Source organism: Hippocampus guttulatus, chromosome 1 (genome assembly GCF_054856545.1).
Source record: "Hippocampus guttulatus isolate MCC_2025c chromosome 1, RoL_Hgut_1.0, whole genome shotgun sequence".
Lineage (NCBI taxonomy): Eukaryota > Metazoa > Chordata > Actinopteri > Syngnathiformes > Syngnathidae > Hippocampus > Hippocampus guttulatus.
Genome location: NC_141261.1, coordinates 2,083,058 through 2,106,495, shown reverse-complemented (window position 1 = coordinate 2,106,495; position 23,438 = coordinate 2,083,058). Strand labels below are relative to the sequence as shown.

Below are 23,438 nucleotides of genomic sequence, written 5' to 3'. Positions count from 1 at the left end.
TAAGAGCAGGTGAAAGTATTCATGCCTTGGAATTGGGCTAGTTTCCCTCATTACAATTTGTGAGAATTAGATCAAGTCTTCCACCTCCCTTGTGATATTGTATCCCATCCATTATCCTCAAAAGGGTCGCGGGGGGGGGGGGGGGGGGGTGCTGAAGCCTATCCCAGCCATCTTCGGGCAGTAGGCGGGGGACACCCTGAACCAGTTGCCAGCCAATTGCAGGTCACACAGAGACGAACAACCATCCGCGCTCACACTCACACCTAGGGACAATTTAGAGTGTTCAATCAGCCTGCCATGCATGTTTTTGGAATGTGGGAGCAAACCGGAATACCCGGAGAAACCCCACGCAGGCCCGGTGAGAACATGCAAACTCCACACAGGGAGGCCGGAGCTGGAATTGAACCCGGTGCCTCTGCACTGTGAGGTCGACGCAATAACCACTGGAACACCGGGCTGCCCCATATTGTATCCCAGACATCTAAAATTTTGCCCAAGATGGCCGCTTGTGCGCCAGTGTGTTCGGCGACGCTCCTGTCAGTTCGGTTTTTTTTACTTTTCGCAATGCTTGTTACCTCCCTAACAGCGTCTCGGTTGGTTTATGATCGCCGATCATTGTTATTGATTCAACAAAACGTCGGAGATTCGGCCGCGTTTTGGCAAGACGGTGGTGAAAAGACGCTACCTCCGTTCTTGGCTAACCTGCCGGCTAATCTCTTCCGCGTTCGCTCGCCCCCTTCACAGAATCGCCGCCGCCGTCGCCGCCGCCGCGGCAAACGTAGCGGTCAGCTAGTGAAGCTAAAACGGGATCTGAGACACACTTCGATCGCTCCGGCGTGGTGTGCCCTCGACCCCGTGCTTGCTAACAGTCGTTGGCTCTCCCATCGCGCCACGGCATTTCTACCCTCCACGCCTTTCTCGGGGAGGAATCCAGCGAAAGCTTTTGAGGGAATTCCCCCGGGCTCGGCGATCGGAAGAGGCAATCCCTCCCGTTGCTACTCCCACAAGGATCGCGTTGTTAAACGCCCGGTCGCTGACGAACAAGACCCATATTCTGAGGGAGTATTTCCTTTCCAATGACTTGGATTTCCTGTGTCTGACGGAGACTTGGGCAGGTACTGGTGAGTACAACGCTTTGCTTGAATTGTTGCCACCTGACTGTGGTTTCCTCGATACCCCGAGGACATCAGGCCGTGGTGGAGGAACGGTGAGCATCTTTAAGAACAATTTCAAATGTAAACGGTGCACATTCACCACATCGGCCACCAGCTTTGAAGCAACCTTCTTTGAAGTCGGTCGTGTTTTCCCGGTGCTCTGTGCTGTCATTTACCGTCCTCCTAAATACAACACAGACTTTTTAAGCGACTTTTCAACCTTTCTTGCGGAAATCAGGCTGAGATATGATCATATCCTCCTAATGGGGGATTTTAATATCCATGTGTGCTGTCCGGAAAAAACGCTAGCAAACGACTTCTTAAGACTTATCGACTCTTTTAATTTCGTGCAGTATGTGAGCAGCCCGACACATGAACAAGGTCATATTTTAGACCTTGTCCTTGCTTATGGTCTACCGGTGTCAAATCTGGAAGTCCTTGAAAATGGGATTTCTGATCACATGGCAGTTTTATTTGACGTAGTCTTATCGCATGCTGCTGTGATATCTAGTTTTAAACGCCGAATTTTTAACCCTCGCACTGCTAGTCGTTTCTCTGATGCTTTTAATAACCTTTGCGTACCCTTGTCGAACACAGAGGAACTCACCTCTTGGTTCAACTCATCATGCCATGCCATCCTGGATTTGGTGGCTCCTTCAAAAACTGTGCTCCCAAAACCTAAACCCTTGCCATGGTTTAACGACATTACCCGCGCAGCTAGGCAGGGGTGTCGCAAAGCCGAACGCTGGTGGAAAAATGACAAATTGCATGTCTCTTATCAAATTTGGAAAGACTGCTGGCGCAACTACCAGCTCACAGTAAAAGAGGCCAAAAGAGAATATCTGTCGGACCTTATTCAAGCTAACCGTCACAACCCACGCGCACTATTTAAAACGATAGCTTCTGTACTCAAACCCCCTCTGCCTACTTGCTCGGATTCTTCACCCGAGATGTGCAACAGATTCCTTCAGTTTTTCATTGATAAGGTCTCTACAGCTAGGACTCCGGTCTCAAATACTGCATCTGACCCCTCTGTCCATGTTCCATGTTCAGCTATGCTAAATTCTTTTGAAACTGTGTCCTTGGCGCTTTTGGAGGATGTAGTTCGCCAGACGAAGCCATCTGGCTCCCCTTGCGACTCTCTTCCCCCGCACTTCTTTCAGGAGGTTCTCCCGAGTGTTGGCGCATCAGTCTTGGATATCATCAACAGCAGCCTCTCTTCTGGTGTAGTTCCCCAACAGTTTAAACATACTGTGGTCCAACCCTTGATCAAGAAACCTGGTCTTGATCCAGATGTGCTGTCAAGCTTCAGGCCCATTTCCAAACTGCCTTTCATTTCCAAAATTCTGGAAAAAGTTGTGCACATGCAGTTGAAATTTTTCTTGGATGAACATAACATCTTGGAGGTCTTCCAGTCAGGTTTCAAGACGATGCATAGCACGGAGTCAGCCCTGTTACGCGTTTCTAATGACATCCTCCTGGCAAATGACTCTGGAGACCACGTGTGTCTAGTTTTATTGGACTTAACTGCAGCATTTGATACCGTGGATCACAGTATTCTGCTGACTCGTTTGCAGCACTTGGTGGGCATTGGCGGCAGTGCTCTTGAGTGGTTTAGGTCCTATTTAGCTGACAGAACCTTCTGTGTCAGCCTTGGCTGCTCTGAGTCACGCACTGCTCCCCTGTCATGTGGTGTTCCACAGGGCTCAATTCTGGGGCCTCTGCTGTTCTCGCTGTATCTGCTCCCATTGGGTTCCATCTTAAGGAAACATGGTATTCCCTTCCACTGCTATGCAGATGACTGCCAGATCTATGTCCCACTGAGCAAGAAAGACGCCTTCTCATTAAGGCCACTCCTATCCTGTCTGGAAGAAATCAAAACCTGGATGGCACAAAATTTCTTGAGATTCAATGAAAAGAAGACAGAGGTGATATTGTTTGGTCCCAGTGGCCTTTGTACATTCCATCCTGTAGACTTGGGCCCCCTGTCTCCTTATCTTAAGTCAACAGTCTCAAACTTGGGCCTTAAACTGGACAGTGATTTCAAACTCGATCGGCAAATTGGTGCCGTTGTTAAATCCAGCTTCTTTCACCTTAGACAGCTGGCCAAAATAAAACCTCTCCTCTCACATGAACACTTTGAGACAGTAATTCATGCCTTTGTCACATCCCGGCTCGATTACTGCAATGCCCTTTACTTTGGAGTCAGCCAGTCCTCCATTAAGCGCCTTCAGCTGGTCCAGAATGCCGCCGCTCGCCTCTTGACTGGTACTCGTAAGAGGGAGCACATAACTCCGACTCTGGCATCCCTTCACTGGCTCCCCATTCATTTTAGAGTTATTTTCAAGATCCTCTTATTTGTTTTCAAATCTCTGAATAATCTCGCGCCACCTTACCTCTCTGAGCTCATCCGCCCCTACACACCTGCCCGGCGCCTCAGGTCTGTGGACCAGACTTTATTAGAAGTACCAAGAACTAAACTGAGGCTCAGAGGGGATGGAGCCTTTTCTGTTGCTGGTCCCTCTCTCTGGAATGACCTCCCACTGAACATTCGGCAAGCCTCCTCGCTGCCCATCTTCAAAACCCTCCTCAAAACTCACTTGTATTCTTTGGCATTCGACTCAGCATGACTTAGATTTGTTCTTGGTTTTACTGTTTGGTGCTTTCTACCGCCTTTATTACCGATTTGTCTTACTGTTTATTGTGCATGTTAAATTGCTCCATGTACAGCACTTTGTATGCAGCGATGGCTGTTTGAAAGTGCTCTATAAATACTGTTGTTGTTGTTGTTATTATTTCACTTTATGTTAACTGTTTTGTTAAGCGCTTTGTTACAGCTGCCGCTGTTGTGAAAGCGCTATATAAATCAGCATGTATTGCATTGTATTGTATTGTATTGTAAAACCATTGTTGGATATTTTGAAGGTAATGGCGCTATCCTGCAACAAGAGGGCCAGATCGTTCACTGCGAAGCAGTTTGGCCCACAGAAATCACATCACGCATTGGATGTTTTTGGCGCAACGCAAGAGAAATTTTCACATCGCTCTTTAAAAGGGATATGGGCCGGTATGAGCCACATTCGGTTTAAATGTTATGTGATGTTTCAATCAGGGTATGTGGGAGTAGACTTAGCAAGTGGAAGATCTTATAACACTGGGACACGGTCTGATTCTCTTATAGTTGAGTATTAGCTGTAGGTAAAGAAAGAGGATCTGATCAAAAATGGTCTCTTCTGCTGTAAGAATGATGTACGGGGGAGGAAAAAGGAGAATGCCTTGCTTCAAAATAGGAAACAGGAAACGCCACGGATCAACACAGCCCATCTGCTCCATAAAGGTTGCTAGTAGTTTGGTCATTTTAGAACTGTCTGTCGATGTAGGATTGGTGCAGTCGTGTACAGGGTCCATCACGCTGTTTAAGATCTGCCCCAAAAATTGGTTGATGGGAATTTAAATGTGGTATCAATGAAACAAGTTTTCCCATGAATTTACCGTTGTCCCAATTTGGGGCATAACTGTTTACCATAATGACTGGTTTATAATATCGGACCCCGCAACAATCACAAATCTACCTTCTGGATCTAAAGTGACATTGGTTGCACTAAATTGGATTTTCTTCTGCGCCAAAATGGCAGTGCCACGTGATCGGGAGTCAAGACGAGAGTGGAACGTGAGGCCTGCCCAGCCTTTCTTCAATCTAAATCGATCTCTCGATAAAAAATGGGTTTCCTGGAGAAATGCAATATCACATCTCACGCGGTTAAGATGATTAAATACCCTGGCTCTCTTAACAGGCCCATTAAGTCCTTTAACATCCCAACTGACAAATCGTATAGCAGTCAAGTCTTTGCGCCATCATTTTTCATATCTACCCATAAAAATAATACCAACAATGACAGTACAGTACAGCAACAGAATTCCGATCCTTCCGCTGTTTCCTGTCCGGGACAAACATGAAAAAAGCGCAAATAGCAAACATTTACAGGTGCCCTTCCCCATAACCCTATCATAACCCCCAAAAACAAAACGAACAAAAAAACAGCCTATTCTTAACTCTCCCACAGAGGTAAGCTGCAGCCTAAAAATGTTACTTTAAGACTCCCTCTTGAACTAATAGGTGGAGCAGTAACCATGAAGGCTCCCGACGCTTTGTGCATAGGGGCTTTTTAACACTTACAAATCGAACACTCAAAACCATAATCGACCCGATGCCTAATCAAGCAGTTGATTTTGCGCATGGAATCAGCAAATCAATCAATCAATAAATAATAATAATAGTGAATAAAATAAGAATACAGTATAAGAACCCACAGCATCTATGAATTTAAAAAATTAAATAAAATTCCCCTACATATAAACATACGCCTGTGGTAGCAAACGAGGTGCTTCACAAATCACCCACATTTAGCATGCTTCTTGTATCAGTAAGGCAACGTCTTCCTTTATTGAGGTCCTCTGTTTGGCAAATTCTGCAGTTGGCCAGTGGCAAACCTCGCGGTCCAGGCGTATTCACCTGGGTTAGCTGCGGTAGGGGGATTGCTAGCCGTGAATGAAGCTAGCTTATTAGCAGCACGCGTCGCCGGTGTCTGGGCATTCTTTGACGATTTTGTGTTCTTTGAGTTGCTCATTCTGCGAGATATAGTCTTCAGTTAAACTATAAATGTGCGGTGGTGCTAAACAGTCGAGTCAAAGTGTTATCAAGTGTGAAAAGAAGAAGGAGCGCATCGGGAGCCTTCAACTACACGTCTTCATATTACCACCTGAAGTCCTACCTTTTTTTTCTTTGCCATCTTCCTCCACATCTCCAGCCCCCAGCAGAGTGAAAATGATGCCTGTTTGCGAGTTGACACCAACAGCCGTCACCAGCATGCGGCCTGAACCCTCCATCACATGTGTACCTAAACGTCCAAAGAGAATGCACGGAATTTGTGTTTCTGTTATGTGGACCCACACACAAAAACACAGAGGACGGTGCTTGACATCTTGGATGACACTGCCACCAGAGCTAGCGAGCAAACAAACTTGTTAGCTCACTAATTCGTTAGCTTCCCGGCTAGCCAATTGTAAATACATTGAGGTGAGATCATCAATAGTATTCATGCTTTTGGTTTGGTGGTGTGCTTTGAGATCTTTCTTATACAAAATGGGTGCCTTGGCTCAATAAAGACTGCTTTACACTAAGAGCACTAAAGTCATAATGAATGTACTGTATGTACTAACATGATCAAATAGGTAAGAATTATGCCTTGCATCCAAAAGTAAATCCTATGTAGCCCAAAATATGACTTCATTTTTGTTTTATCATGCTTTTCTTTACAACAGTGCTCAAAGACCTTTAAATATGGCCTCATTCATCCATTCCTGATCCCATTGACAAAGGCTGCTTTCATTAGACACCACATCCTGGCACCCCTCCGATTACCAAAATGTACTAAATTTGAATGATAGTGAAAGCCACAATGAGAAACATGTGAAAACATACCTGAGAGCAGCATGGGGTCCTTGTCCACCGACTTGCGTACATGGTCTGACTCTCCTGTTAGCGAGCTCTCATCAATCTTCAGATCATTACCCTGAACTAAAATACCATCGGCTGGCAGCAGGTCCCCTGAAAACAGACAAGAGCTTGATTCACTTCATTACCCTCACCAAATGTCTGGACTTTTTGTTACAATGGTTCAACATTCTTCGATATGCTGTTCACTCAATCTGTTTTAAAAGAATACCAAAAAGATAACACCATAACATCAAATTGTAATTGCATGCAAAATATCCCTGTCAAGTCTTATTCAATTCAAACAAAAGGAGGTACAGTATGTGTACGCGGAGTTAGTAGGTGTAAAAGCAAACCAAGTTCCATCTGGATCTGATCCATATTGAGCCTTTGGTGGGAATTCAAACGAAAAGTGCATTTAATTTGTTCATACATTTGCATTGTTGTGATCAGGTTCTATTCTGTTGAGTTTATATGATATGATATGTTCTTCCCGTCAATCCATAACAAATGGATTTGTTTTTCCTCACTTTGCGTACAAAGATTAGTCATTCATTCAATTTACAGGTGCCAAATGGTTGAGCCTCGTTGGATGTTTGTAAGCGCTCTGTCTTCTTATGTTGAAATCATGCCGGGTAACACATGTTCAGTGGGTTTTGTTATTTTGATCTGAATTTGATTTAAAAAAAAGAAGAAAGATTTCATTTTGCTAGAGTAATGACTCAAATGAATAATGCTCACTTGACATGGTAGTTACAGTACATATTGTAAAAACATGCCCTGCATACTCTTGTGATAAAGACTTCACAACCGGCTTACCATATTTGACCTGGGCCATGTCTCCCACCACCATGTCAGCCACAGGAATCTGGATGACATTTCCTTTCCGTACCACAGTGAACTTTTGTTCCTGCTCGATTCGACTCTGTAGACCCCGAAACTGCTTCTCTTTGGACCAGTCATTGAAGGCCGTCACCAGGACAACACAAGCCACAGATAGTAGAATGGCCGCACCCTCGATCCAATTGGCTTCCCCCTCACCTTCGTCCTCCGCTCCTGCCGACACGTTGCCACATGCTGGAAAGACAGAAACACGTGGCTCATGGCAGAGACTCAAAGCGGATTCGTGAAAACAGATAACACGTGATATGATGGGTTTGATCAAGACTGTGGAAACTTTTGTCTACTCATCCCTTTCACTTTATATCATGCAGAGTAAGTTGCAAGACTGGAAATGCTAACGATTAAGTCATTTGAAAAAAAAAAAAAATCACATTGGGCCCCACCATTGCCATCTAGCAAATCAAAGATGCTACTTTTTAGGACCTTTGCCAGTCAAAGGCCCTTAGAATCGTTATGACTCCTCTCCACATCACGGCATCCCTGCCCCCTCCCTCGTCTTACACTCTGAATCCTCTCCGGGCGGCTGGTAAAAAGAAAGGGCGAGGGAGATGATTGCAGCGATCTCCAAAATGATGAGCGTGACATCTTGCAGGGCCTCCCACACGAGCTCAAGGAACGTCTTGGGCTTCTTTGGGGGGATAAAGTTTTGGCCAAAGGTCTGACAGCGATGTTCCAAGTCTGCTGGATCCCCGCTGAGACCTGACAGAGAGAGAAGGAGAGTGAAGGCTGGCAGAACCAGAAGAAGGAAGCACTTTCATTTTCATAATATACCTTGAAATCCCATATGCATAGTAACCGGGATACACCGAGACGCACAATCACAATCAGACACGTACAACCAACACCTCCATCTTCGCTACATCGTGTGAGTTGGAGCCTATCCCAGCCGACTTGGGGCAACCTGGACTAATCAGCACTCGATCGCAGGGCACGTATAGTGAATACGACCATTCACACAGACGCATGATTGGGGGTGGAAAAGCGTTCTACAAGTACTCATTAAACAGTAGCCAACTGAATATCATCCGCAAGTGGAGATCTTGCAGTTCCTCATAAACATACTTTGTATACCCCAATCTCCTGCATGGACTCCAGCGAAGGAGTCCGCAATGCTTCCGCTATGTAGACTGCGCGCCTCATCTGCGCTGTATTAAAAAAGAATAAGTCAGCTGTGTGTACGCCCACAACGGTGCAACCGCCTATTTCTGACTGCACCCGTCTACGATAATATCAAAAGAAAGAAAACTCCACCCATGCGCAGAGTTAGACTGCGATTTGTGCTGGACTTGCGCCAGGCACGAAAATAGAGCCCAAGGTCTTTTGAAATCTGTTACAATTACCGAACAGCGTAAGTTATTAGTTACGGAGCTGTTTATCCTTTGTAAATGTTCCCCTTACTCCTCGTCCAATGAATAATATTGATAAGTAAAGATTATGGATACAGGAATGTCTATCATGAACTAAAAAGTGTGAATTGTATAAAATTCTCCAATTTCCTTAACTAGATAAAGTCCTTCAAATCCTTCTTGACAACTGTTATCAAACATGTGAATCATCGCAACGCTTTGACGAGAACCACTTTCATATTCATGCCTTTGTGATCAAAATTGTTACTTGTGTTGCATACACCCCACTGCATTCTCTAAGATTGACACTGATGGCAGTGCAAAAACAGCATGCCGGGTATAGGCATATTTATTATCATGAAAAAGGTTAACATTTTTTGGTAGTTTTGATTAAAGAAACTGTGTTTTCCTCTTGTCTTCCACTCTTTAGCACTTTACACTCATAACGTGTGCCAAAAAGTTGATTTTGCTGATGTATTCCTGAATCAGATCTGCACACGGGACATACAAAAGACTGCGCAAAGGGAACGAAAGCATTGAAATAATAGATGAAGCATTTTTATGTGTTTTTAAATTTGTGAATTACAACTAAAACAAGAAAATTCACTTTAAATCAAACAAAACATTATTAATCAATTTTCATGAGACATTTGAGGGGGGGGGGGGGGGTCCACTGCAATTGGCAATTGCCAGAGGCCTGCGTGTTCCTATTGGTGAGCCTGCCCCTGCAACCATCCAACCATTTTGCACAGCGTGCATCGTGTTGCTTTTCGGCAAAAGAAAGACTACACACTGGAGTGGCCACCAGTCCTTCACAGGGCACAGACAGACCACCATTCACACTTTCATTCATACCATCAGTGAGGGGAAACTGAAGCGTACCGCTATACCACCAAACACAAACAAAAACTTTTGGATGTTTTTTTGGGGGGGGGGGGCGGGGGGGGGGTCAGAAATCTTTGAAATTAACTCCAAGGTTATTTTTCCCTGCCCAAATTTGAAGTTGTTTTGCTGAACCTCCTCTCCTCTTCAACTTCCCAATTAAGTGATGCAGTTTCCATGGCGATCAGTATATCAGGTCCTGGGCTTCCTGTCTGTAACAGGTTTCTGCCCAGCAACAGGTGATGTAATTCCTTCAGTGTGCAATGTTTGGAATTTTCTTTTGTTTGTGTGATGCATTTTTTGGGGGGGTTGGGGGGCGGGGTCGGCTGCCAGGGTAGGAGAACAGCAATGTGCCTGCAGTGGTTGGCTTAGAGCGATGACACGCTTTTGTGTACGTGTGCTGTTTGCAGATATTGTGCATTTGCTGCAGCGACTGTTGCTCACGGCCTTGAACAAATGTGCGACAATAAAATATGACACCCAACAGGGTTCAGGCCAAGGCGACATACAGAGAGTGAGCGAGGCAGAAAACAGGTGATGCTGACTAATGGTCGCACGGTTGTTTTCGCGTCGATGTTGTCCGGCCCTCCTCTCTCTCTCGCTCTCTCATCCATCCCTCCATCCCTCTGCACTCATTCTCTCTGCTTGGCTCCCTTCTCTTACCTCCCTCGCTCTATCTCCCCTTGATGTGTCCTTGACAATGCGGCAAGCTGTTCTAGCTTCCTCTTCTCTCCCCCCCATCTCGCACATGCTCCTTTCTCTCCCCGTTTTTTCCATAATTGCTCCTCATCCTCCTCGTGCTGTCTTGAATGTGGATATAATGGTCTCATACTGCAACGCTGAGTGTCCATATCAGAGTGTGTGTGTGTGTGTGTGTTTGCTCTCCTCTTCTCTATCATATTACAGGTAATGCTCTGAATCATTATGTATATTTGCCGGGATACATTCACCATGCGGTTGCATCCTGTGCAATGCCCCGAATTTGAAGATTCATTATAATTGGAAAACACACAAGCTCACAATTCCGCTTTGTAATTGCTGTTCTTGGGATATCGAAGCTTTTTTGCTGAGACAAATATGAAAAAAAAAAATTTAAAAGAAGAAAAAAAAAGGGGAGGAACGGTGGGCGGAGGCAGGGGGTCCTAAAGACCAAATATGGTTTGTGCAAACAATGATGCATGCAGCAATATACATCGGACTGGGTCCGCAAATACAGGGCGCCCCACAAGTCAGTGTGTTTCAGGTATCATTTAGAGAGGCATGAGGCCATCAGCATCTGACAGTTCAGGCTTTGCAATCTTGGTAAGCATACTATTCTCTTGCCCAAGGCTCACCAGTTGACATTGGCGCAGCATTGCAAAAACTGCCGCCCGGCCAACAATTTTTCTGTCCCCGAATGCAGTTCATCACCAAGCAGTTTGAGAAGCTGTATCTATGTCTGTCACATTGCTCCAATGTGGAGAACAATTTCTGCTTAAACATGGCAAGTTTTTTGTTTGTTTTTTTTAATCACCAAATTCCTAGAAAAGACTTCCATGCAAAGCCTGGAAAAGTATCGGGAGAGCTGCACTGAATCTCAGCTTCAACAAAAGCTCGGTTCAGGAGAGGTATCAGAGCGTGATAAAGCTTTACCAACTTCAGGTAAGGCTTTGAGCGAAAGATGATTATGCTTGTTTGTATAAATGCGCAGCCGTGAACCCAATGCAGTAAAGAAAATTGATGGATTGACTGATGGATGGGTGGATGGATACATTTGTGTTTTGGCTGCTTTGTCACAACAGAGGACAAAAAATACCATCTTAGAAAGTTTGTTGAGGGCGGCAAACTAGGTTTGTGCATCCCTGTGTGCATCGAGTGTTTGTTTGCCATCCCCGTGTGCATCGAGTGTTTGTTTGCCAGCTGTGGACAACAGTGGCTATATGTGTGTGCTACAGAGAAAGTCTTGTGTTACAGTAAGTCACCAGTATAATCAATCTTTGTTGAGCGGTGAATAAACTACATAGTCAGATACACGGAGACATCCTCAAATACACTGGCCAGACACAACATTATGATCACTACAAGATCAGTATCTAGTTAATTGATTGCCTTCATACAGATGACACTGCTCAGTTTTGAATGACACTGTCAGAGAGGAAGGAATTCATTAAAGACTCTATTTATGATTATGGTTGTAGTTTGCAGTGGTGTACAATTGCACTGCATCATACTGAGAGTTGCTACTAATATTCCGGTTACCTCAATTAGCTACATGATAGAATGAAAAAATATTGGACACAGCTTTCAATATGATGTACTGTGGTGCAAAGAATAAATACAAAGATATTGATAAATTATTCTGACAAACATTACTTGTCTTTTTCAAGCCGAATATTTGATACAGAGCGCGCATTGCCAATAATTAGCCGGTGGATATAAAAAATCTACACACTAGTATTCAAATGCAAAGTTTTTTTTTTGTAATATTAAAAAAAAAGATAGACAAATAATCTCCCATGTATAACTCAATTGAAAAAAAAAAAAACTTTTTTTTGGAAGTGCGGCAATAAAAATAAACATCTGGAATCATGTGGCCGCACAAGTACGCGCACCCTCTTATGCAGTCACTGGGATGGGGCCGTTGCTTAAAATGAGCCAGTCTCATGCTAAATGGGAGTTAGCACACACCTGCCATCATGCAAAGTGCTTCATAGTTCCAGATAAAGCTCAGATGTTCTAGTTGGCTTTCATGACATCTTTGACAGGAAACTTGAATAGAACAGGCCGGGATTTAGTCTCCGGTAGTTTGAATCACTCTAGTATTACAGTACCAAGCAACTACACGATGAACATCTACAACGTAACACCGGAGCCGGAATTGGTGTGCATCCACACCAAAAAATAATGGTATGTAGAATATAATCGATTTTATTCTGTAGAGTGGTGGCACACAACAGGATCATCTGGATTTACATAGAGTCTACTTTAAAAAAAAAAGGATCTGGATCCAGATGATTTTATTTTTGACAAAATCAAAAACACCATTTTTTTCAGTGCATACTTTCTTCCAACTGATAAAACAACATTTCAACTAGTAAATAACTTGGGCCACAAAGCGGATGTTTTTATTTGAACACGCGTATGCACGCACGTACACACCGATACCCCTGACCCAGCCTCTTAATCTCACGGTTAATTTTGGTTTCTCTCTTGCTAGTTGAAAATATTTTGGTGTAGCGCAACCCCTGGAAGAAAATGTAAGTGTGCAAAGGCATTCTGAGTGAACTAAAACACATTACAATCCTCAGCTCAAAACCACTCCTGGAAATCACCGGTCAAGATTTGCCATGTTGTTTTTTACACAGCAAATCAATTTGGAAGACCAACAGACAAATTAGTCATCGTCTAAAATAATGTTTGAGGATCTAATTGCAATTTCCCACCAGAACACCCTCCTATTCTTTTCTTGCACACTCTCACTGATCCGTTTATTGATTTGGTCGATCAGCTTTCCATGACTAAAATCCCTTCATCCATTCATCAGTCGATGCACCCAGCATGTCCCTATGTGCACTCAACTCAGATAAAGCCGCTTACTCGAGTCTGGATGACACGGTGTGATGAGGAGGTTTGATTATTTTAAGTTGTTTTTTTTGTTTTGTTCCATGTACAATGTGTTTTGCTCCAACAAAAATAAAGGCTTTCGAAGGCACCCAAACCGCACTTTTCACCAATCAGTTACACTTGAGTTCATTTGAGAATGGGAAGCATTCATTTGTTGCTTTCCACGGTCAGAAGTTGTGTAGAGAACCTGAACAGCTGAATCATAAATACTATGAAATACATTTTAGAATGCTAATGATTCCGTTCGAATGGTTTCAATTCATTCATTTGTTTCAAAACAACATCAACAATCCCAGGGGACAATATTCTGTTCGGTAGCCTAACGCATGAGAGTGTTTTAAAATCGCAAGCACTTGATAGTACCTTTCATATCGCATTCGAAATAGTACTCTTCAAAAGTCTTGGGCTTGGTACACACATTAGGATAAGAAGGACTTTTTAAATACGAAAAGATTTTTTTTTTCTTTTAACCACTGTGACAGCACAACAACCGGTCGTGAGGCGTTTGGGCCGCTCCTTTCGCCCCCGACCAGTCGAGCAAGCCACGTGTGTTCCATGCCTACTCACCGTCAGTGGTGCTGGACTTTAGTCTCTGGCAGAGACCGTCTGTGTCTCCATAGCTATCCTGGATCTTCTGCAGAGCCTCGCCCCCCCTGAGCTCCATCAGCTCCCTCAGCTCCTTCAACGTGACCCCAAAGTCTCCGGCTCCATGGCTCCCGTCTTCCCTTCCTTCTCCACGAGTCGCTTTGGGGTAAAACTCCACGGCGCTGTTAGCCATTTCGCCCATTGTCGCTGTTGTTGACATGACACACGGTTGGTTTGTGTTGTGTTGGTCCTTCCCCGCCTCCTTCCTTAGATGTCCTCAGCTCAGTGACCGGCTTGTGTGCTCGCTGGCAGCTTGTTCATGTGTTCAACAGCCCGTTGCCCTCCCTCCTTGATTTCCGATTCAAAACCGTAGAATGATTCTCTTTCGCTTCAATGGCCTTTTGTTGAAGGAGGGGGAGCCGATTGTGTTGTTTTTCTCCTCAGGGTCTCAGCCTAGCCTTCCACTGCTCCTTCACTTCTCCATCACCGGAGGAGGAGGAGGAGGAGGACGGTGGGAGGGGGTGAAGAACGGTGCGCAGGAGCACTCGAGAAGCGCGGTATCTGAACGAATCCAGCTTTCTTCGCCTCCGTCTCTCCTGTCTCCCTCCCTCCGGGTTCACAGCCGGTCCATGGACGGGCGAGCCAGCCGACGCATGTGCGATTGGGGGTAGAAGGGGATGACGGACAGATGGCGAGTGTGGCCAAAGGCCAAAGTAAGATGATGAGTCAGAGAGAAGAAGTGGGTGCAGATGTGAGGTAGGTAGTCGCGACTGCTGCTCCAGAGACCTACGAGACAAGAAGAATGCGACATCATGAGGGCTCACGCGGAGTCAGTGCATCCAAGTATAGCTCTGAAGACATTTTAAGCATCAAGACGGAAAAAACGGGTGAGGATATGTCACAAGACGGCTCATCTTCTTTCACGTGCTACCTGACATGTACCGTATTTAGTTTATGGCCGCTTGAGGGCAGCGACGCAAACTACAGCCTTTCGTTCAATGAAAAAGACATCAAGGAGCTTTCCCCTTGCCTTTGGGAATTATATTGTTAGAAAACAACCATTCCAAATATTATAATAATTAGCCATGTTGAATAGTACCTTTTTTTCTAGACCGATACTAGTACTGGTATTTACTCTTGAGCACTCACTGATCCCAATGCCAATATAATAAATACTACTAGTACTTTGATACATAAAATTTCAATGAGCACAATCACAGATAATGTTGAACAAAAGACCTTGCTGTCATTTTGACACACATGATGAGTCGCCAATGTGTCAAACGACCGCAATATAGCACCAACTACTGGCAAGGAGAACTTATTGGATGTCAGATTGATTTAGTTATTTTTCTTGCCTTGAGTATTGGCGGCTGGTATTGTCCGCCTGGTACGATACCTGGTAATAGTACTCGCCCATCCCTAATAATAAAAATACTTGAAAAATAAAAATATACGATATATGATGGACTGGGGGAAATCCCAGTTTTATGATATGAGGTGTGTGGATCAGTTACGATTACTGTATCTACCAAATATCAATATATATTTTTATCCAGATTAAAAAAAATAGAAATAAAATAAGAGTAATTTAAAAGGTGTCCTATTTACATACTATGTTTAATTAGGCGCGGCGCGGCAGTTGACTGGTTAGCACATCGGCCTCACAGTGCAGAGGTGAAGGGTTTGATTCCGGTGAGGTTTGCATGTTCTCCCCGTGCCTGCGTGGGTTTTCTCCGGGTGCTCCGGTTTCTTCCCACATTCCAAAAACATGCATGGCAGGCAAATTGAACACTCTAAATTGTCCCTAGGTGTGACTGTGAGTGTGAATGGCTGTTCGTCTGTGTACTCTGCAATTGGCTGGCAACCAATTCAGGGTGTCCCCGCCTACGGCCTGAAGACAGCTGGGATAGGCTCCGGCAAGCCCGCGACCCTCGTGAGGATTAGCGGTTTTTGAAAAAAATGGATGCATCGATGGATGTTTAAATTAGTCTAGTTTAGGCTCGAGCATGCGCCGCTATGCATAAGAAGAATCAGGAACATCAGGGAACAAATCCAAAACAGTAAAGTGCAGTATCAGAACATTGTTTGGGAATGGAAATCTCTGAGCAGGTAAACATGGCACTGAGCATGCATGCATTTGGAGTGGCCTTGTTCCCATAAGTACCAATATTGGTACAAAATTCCCTCACTGAAAAATAAAAAGTCTGATAGCGTACATCGATGCGGCTATACACCACCGCAATCACCGTTAGACCCTCAAATTGTTTGGTGGCCCTGAATGCAGAGCTGGCATACATTTGGCTTTAAAGCTCCCCGCTGCACCTTACAACAACTCTGAGAAGAGCGCTCGAGAGTCAACGAAAGGAGTGAAGCTTCACACTCAACTGTTCCTCTATGCAACACACATTTGACACGTTTGAAATAGAATGTTCTCAAATGAAATATGCACCACTGGAAATGTGGATTCCTGTGACTATAGCATGTCCATAACACATGAGCAATTGGCATCCTCTTTCACATCAAAATTATGAAACAACCTGGCAAATATATAAAATTAAGAATACCACTTTTCTTCAGACCAATGCCAGTACGACTACTCGAGCCTTGGATACTCAATAAAAGCCATATAGAAGAAGTGTTTCCCAACCTTAATTGAGCCACGGCCCCCATTCTATATTGGGGGAAAAAAAGTCATGAAAAGTCTGAATACTGAACGACTGATGATCTCATCCGAGTGTACTCCCAAATCAACACTGCAGAGTGTGAAATCTGGACCCGCTTGATTGAACACAAAGCGAATATACAGGAAGCACTGACATAGACTGTTGTTCAAAAATTCAACGTGTTGATTTTACCTTCTGCCATCTAATGGAAGAGCATTTAAGTGTTCTGACTGTCATGATACATCACTGGTATTAAGACATGAAAAAAGACAGTGTACTGTTTATACAATTCATACGCGGCATTTTAAATTATGATAATATTATTGTAACTATTGTGAAAAACAAAAATATTGTGAGGGGTGGCGTGGGGGGCGGGGGGGGGGGGGGGGGGGTTGGATACAAAAAGTAAGAGGAACGTTCGTGGAACCTATTATGTAACCATCGACCAACCAAGCGAACATAACATTAAGGAAATCCCAACCAAACGTAACTCCCAAGAAATGTTACTCATGTTCCAAGCTAACTTTCCCAAAACGTTTTAGGAACCAAAAATGACTGTTCTCGTCAGCTTGGTCCCTTGTGTTTAACCAATCAGATATCCTGTCCATGTGATGCTTGTTGTCACATCACTTGGCTTGTATTTAGTTAAAGTTTAGGATTCTCTTTTTTTTTTTGGTACTACACAACTTGTTCGCCTTTTGTTTTTTATTTTTGGAAAATAAATACATTTTGTTGAAGTACATCCCGCACTCTGGCCTGAATTGTTCATTCATTTTCCGATCCGCCTGTCCTCATGAGGGGAGCGGGGGGTGCTGAAGACTATCCCAGCCGTCTTTGGGCAGTAGGCGGGGGACATCCTGAACCGGTTGCCAGCCAATTGCAGGGCACACAGAGACCAACAACCATCCGTGCTCACACTCACAACTAGGGACAATTTGGAGTGTTCAATCAGCCTGCCATGCATGTTTTTGGAATGTGGGAGGAAACCGGAGAACCCAGAGAAAACCCACGCAGGCCCGGGGAGAACATGCAAACTCCAGGAGGCCGGAGCTGGAATTGAACCTGGTACCTCTGCACTGTGAGGTCGACGCGCTCACCTGGCCGCCCGGCCTTAATTGTCTTCTTGCTTTTCTGCAATTGGGTCCACCTCTTGTCTCTACACTTCACCGCGCAAACTCACCCATGACATGAACTTTTCATGAACGACAGTTAATATTTGATTTTTTTTTTTTCCCAAGATAAATGAGAACACTTAATGAATGATAGTCCCGGTAACGTTGAAGCGGCAACTGTCCATCAGGGTGGGTCCACTTTGGACAATCTTGAAAATAACAGCTGCCTTGATGGAAGCTGCTCTCATCGAACACACTCGACATCATTTCCTAATTGTGGAATTCATGTTTCAAACCATCTCAGGAGATGATTTAATTAAAAATAACTCTGACATCAACAGTGTTCTGTGCAGCCCGGGGGCTTGCGTTGCTTCCACTATCCCGAAGCTTGCTTCATCCCCACATGAGCAATTACTGAGGCTGTGACTGTGCTGAATACTGTCAGCATCACACGTGTCATGCACACGCACACGCGCACACGCACACACACACACACGCACACACACACACACGCACACACACACACACACACACACACACGCACACTATTCTGATGAGGCTATTTTACATCAGGAGAAGCATGAAAGGGGGGAAAAAAAGCCCAATTGAAGTTCATAATGAATTCTTTGTCTCCTCCCTCCTTTCCACTCCTCGCCCTCTCTGGGTTCTGTCATGCATCTCGTCGCCCTCCCGCCCCCGCCTGCCCCCCTCTCCTGACTGAGAGTGTTAGTTTATAACTGAGTCACCCTGCTCCCTTCGTCGTTTTTTTTACAGTACCTGCTCCTCCAAATGCACATGCGTGCATGTGTGCGCATCATGCTATATGGCTTACTCATCTCATCATTTGAATTCCCCCCCTTTCTCCTCCTGTGACTTTCTCTCCAACGATGAGCTTCCTGCCATTGCAATCATTTATTTACTCAGCCTGTCACACTCTTTCTTCCCAGCCTGGTCTCTTACTCACCGATTCTGTCTGATTTTATGAGGCTTACACAAGAACGGAGCGTCTGCTGCAGATATCTCTATCTTCAACTGCGTGTTTCTGTTGGGCTCATTCGGAGCTTTGACGTGTGCAATTGCACGTGTACAGTAGACGCGCGTTAAGGAGTCGGAAAACATTCACAATGTTATTGCTCGTTCGTCATTTTCAAATGAGCTTTGCACGCACAGCCCATGTCACTTTTGCAACTGTATGCATCACAGATATCCACCCTCATGCCCAGAGACATCACTCTCTTTGTCAACGCACATACACACAAACGTGTCTTTGGATGCAGGCCTTTCTAAATAAGAGAGCGTGACAGGCAGAAAGAGAGCGAGAGAGGACTTCCATGGATGGCTGAGATGTGTTTGAAAATGAAAACAGTCAAGGAAAAGGTCAACGCAGTTCTTCTCCACGTCTCTCCTAGCCGTAATGTTTTCTTTTGTTTTAAGTGGCACTCCTTCAAATACGTCAGGGCATTGGGTGTACAAGTGTGTTTTATTTTATTTTTTCATATTTTCTTTTGCCACTCATTTTTCCTCATTATTCCACCTTACGGTGAGGTGTGTCATCTATTTCCTGGATGCTTATATCCACTTCTGTGGAGCAATCGGCTGGAAAACAACAACAACGACAACAAAAACAACAACCTCTGCTTCATTTCAGTCGGTCAGCTTCATTTTTTTTTTTACATGTATATCATGTATTTTTTATTCATTTATTCCATCCTAACCTTCCTGTTATCAAATATAAGTAACACATTTTACTCTTGGAGTAATTTTGACTCCGGGGATATTTGGCTCCAGAAAATGATGTACATGGATTTGTTGACCAATGTTTGGGGTCAAGCACTTTGCTTATTTGTTGAATACCCCCTTGATAATATAACTTATTAGCGAGTTGACACGCCCTCCGGCTCCACCATCTGGTCAAACTTTTAAATTAGAATTAATGTATCTGAAGAGGTTTTCATACAAATCGGATATTTTTCAACAACATTAATAGCCACGAGAGGATGAAAGCTATTGGTTTTGGTGATGAAATGAAGTGCCACCATCAAGTCAAAAATTTGATTTTAGAGTTACGGTCTTGAAAACCTTTCATCTAATTCTTTTCTAATTTGGGGTGTGCATTTATCGTTGTTGATGCTTTTATAAGGCACCATCTTTTCTCAATTTGAGGTTTAACCAATGCATACCTATCTGCTCCAGAAAAGTCCTCCTTCCATATTTTGATGCCATATTGGCAGGTTTGCTTGGCAACTATTGTCAAAATGGACAGCATCCACGAAATGCAACCAAGCACTCATTAACAGTCACGTGAGGGCCTGGATTGTATCATATTATCTTTCCACTTTTGGAAGGCATCGCATCCGCTGGTGGTTGAGAGACAATAGGAGAGTCAAAACGTTCATTCATTGGATGACAATGCCTCAAAATCAGGGTCCTCCTCAACACAATCCTCTGTCTCAGATGCATTCTCCTCTGTATCACTTTGAATGGTAAAGAGCTGTTCCAAAACCTCATGGACAGTCAACCTTTTTGCAGAGGACATTTTCACATGAGAAAGCATGCTGATTTCAGTCGACACGGAGCACAATGTGGAATGATTTGGGTATAGAGGACTCTTGTGCAAGCTTCTATATGTTTTGCTGCACCCTTATTTTGCATGAACTACCAATGTCCTTGTGGGAAACTATCAAATTTCTCGCAGAAATAATTATTTTCCCCACCTCCTGTCATGTATCAACTCAAGAGTATGAACTCTGTACATGCAAGTGTGGGGATGACAGTTGACAGACACGGACAATTTTTCTGCAGCTAAAGCAGCTTGGGGTCAAATTGACCCCTGAGGATCACCAATGTGTGCAATATGTGGGACATTGAAAAAATAGCATCATGATGATGTCATGCTTAATCACTTGCCCCCATCAAATCAGCAAAAGTCATGAAATGTGGAGCAAAAAAAAAAAGGCAGCTATTATATTTTTGAATGATGAACACTGAAGGGGGTCAAATTGACCCAGAGAATAATAGGAGGGTTAAGAAATGCAGTTGACATTTTTTACATATCATGGTTTCATGAAACATGAAAAGTTGACATGATAAAGTCACAGATCAGAATCCATTTGCCTTTATGCTAGCATAAGGCTTACTTATTAGACCAAAACATTTATGTGTGATAAATGTGATATTATTGATTGAAGTAAAGATTAATATGTTGCTTATGTTTGTTTAAAAATATATTGTATGAAAAGAGGACCTTGAAAAAATAATAATCGCATTTTAAAAGGCATTGGCAATATTGAGGAAAAGGATATTTTTCAAAATTGTTCAGGCCTACGCAGTAGTTAACAATGTTGACCGCTGAGAGAGAGGAATTGTCCTCTTGGGCTTTAATTCCGGGCCAGTAGACCTATGTATGCTCTGTGACAGTGTGTATGTGCCACAATGGTTAATCCGGGCTACATAGGTAGATACACACACACATACACACACACACAGACACACGCCTGCGCACTTGTGACAAAACTAACATGTATGCTTTGGCGAGCTGTCCTTGGCTGTTGTTGTTGTGCACTGCTCCGACACTGACCTTTTACCTTCACATCTTTAAAGCCAAGCTGCATGTCACCTGTATACCTTGTGATCGGATTTACATGACGGGGTCACACACACTTCGCTAAAACCAGCAGTGGAAGCAGCCCAATCAGGCTTTGACATAGCGTCGACATAACGGAAGTGAGCTGACACAAATACTGGAGCTGCATGACTGCGTCCTACTTCAAAGCAACTTGATGGTGAGAATGATGGAAGTTCAGCTTTGGTTGAGATTGAAATACATCACATGCATTCATAAAATGAGATATAGATAGACTAAAAGTCTCCACATATGTCGCTCCCACGTGACGCTCCCCTGTTCACCTCCACTAAAGCCAGACACCAATAATACTTGCGAATGCTGCACTGTTCTCTTGTGTGGGCCCAATTCGAACACAAAATGACCTTTGTTGGTCACCTTCAGACGTGCCTGAGCTTCATCCTGCTCCTCCTCCTCATCATCATCCTGCTGATGCCCTTCATCATACTCACCACATGCATGGCAACAATATCAAGCGTACCACACGAACTGTGCCCAGTCGCCTCCTTCAAATTCAACGAGATGGGTTCAAGGTGCGCCACTAACCTATGCCCCCCCACCCCCCCACCCCCACCCCTCACCGCAAGGTTACCGGGCCCGCGCTTCACAGCGGCTCTGGCCGGACATGATTACCGGTTCAAACCGACACTCCGCTGCAGGTGCGACGCGCCGGGGGGGGGGGGGGGGGGGGGGAGACTGAAGGAAGGATTGCGGGACGGAAGAGGACTGACTGCTGGTGCTCACGGTGCAGTAGAGAGGCCCGCGCAGCTACAGTGGTCGCGCTCGGGGACAATGCTGGACTGAAGCCCTTCACCCACTATCCTTGGAAGGATGGACACGCATCGGAGTGGAGGTCCGCAACCGCGTAACCACTCTCATAATGTCATAGCGCCGTTTGCCGGGGTATTACGCTATGCCCGACAGTATGGCTATCGTAGCTCCGCAAGGCCCGCGATGACACACCAGGCCCGAGCGCCGTTTAAAAATATCTTTTTTGGGGCAAAAAAAGCCCCACGGGTGCTGTTCCACAATCACAGCAAGAGACACGCGTGGGGTAAATAGGAGTCACGCATCCATGCACGCGAGCACGCACGCACGCCAACACGCGCGGACTCGCCACTCACCGTGCAGGCCGAGCTCAAGGACATCAGCATCAGCATCAGTGGGCGGGCGGGCGGAGAGCCACAATCCCCAGTTAATCTTGCGTGAGCGTGGAGCGGAGAATGTCCCGGCCCGGATGAGAGAGGATGCACAGGAGGGCGGGAGGAGGAGGGGTTGTAGTGGCGGTGTTGGTGGTGGAAGAGGAGGAGGACCGTGAGTGGGCTGCTGCAGCCTTACAGTCCGATGGAGGAGAGGGGATGAAAGACAAACACGGGTGCTGATGAATATTCCACTCCGCGCTGTCACCTGACCGAGGGTCGGCCGAGTTCTGCGGCTGACGGAGGGAGACAGTGAGCGAGAGAGAAAGAGAGAGAGGAAGAGAGTGTGAGAGAGAGCGAGAGAGTGAGTGAGAGAGAGAGAGAGAGAGAGAGATTCGCCGGGTTTGCCTTGCGTAGAGGGTGGGGGGGGGGGGGTGCAGTATTTGTCGGTGCTTACCGCTTGTGATGCTGCTGCTGATGATGATGGTGGTGGTGGCGGTGGCGATTAAAATGACGGGGCCCAATGCAGTGAAGAGTATAGGAAAAGAAAAGAAGTAAAGAAAGGGCGCGCTGACAGGAGATGCTCCTGCGACATCTCTGGAGGAGGAGCCCGCGCGCGCACAGGAGCCTGCTCGCAGCATCCACAGGCAGGAGGAGGAGGAGGAGTGGGGAGGTGCCTACGTCACAACCTCTTCCTCATACACTCCTCCGCGTGGTGACGACAACGGGCACACCGCAGCACAGTGAAGGATATTGCCGATTATAGAGCCTATTAATCTAAGAAAAGAAAAAAAATCACCACCGACAACAAAGCATCATGTCTTCAAACTCTCTTCAATGACTGTGGGAAGAGGGATGAATGCATATATCAACCAAGGGCTTTATTTGCTTTTAAATCCTATTCCGAAATGAAAATGAGATCCGATACAAAC

At 45.0% G+C, this 23,438-nt stretch overlaps 1 protein-coding gene across 7 annotated transcripts in view; it reads right to left on the bottom strand.

Annotated features, from left to right (window-relative positions):
* The window catches only part of atp2b3b (ATPase plasma membrane Ca2+ transporting 3b), a 54,707-nt gene extending 31,564 nt beyond the window's left edge, over positions 1–23,143 (bottom strand). For 6 of the 7 annotated variants that reach the window (XM_086132136.1, XM_086132309.1, XM_086132557.1 and 3 more), the window contains exons 1-7: positions 22,964–23,143; positions 22,492–22,802; positions 13,950–14,753; positions 8,053–8,250; positions 7,468–7,725; positions 6,637–6,762; positions 5,927–6,052 (exon numbers count right to left, since the gene is read on the bottom strand). In XM_086132136.1, the coding sequence (XP_085988262.1) occupies positions 5,927–6,052; positions 6,637–6,762; positions 7,468–7,725; positions 8,053–8,250; positions 13,950–14,187 (946 nt within the window). In that variant the 5' untranslated portion in view covers positions 14,188–14,753; positions 22,492–22,802; positions 22,964–23,143. The remainder of the gene's footprint in view (positions 1–5,926; positions 6,053–6,636; positions 6,763–7,467; positions 7,726–8,052; positions 8,251–13,949; positions 14,754–22,491; positions 22,803–22,963) is intronic. The other variant, XM_086132222.1, reaches the window with a different exon arrangement.
* Positions 23,144–23,438: the final 295 nt, after the last annotated feature.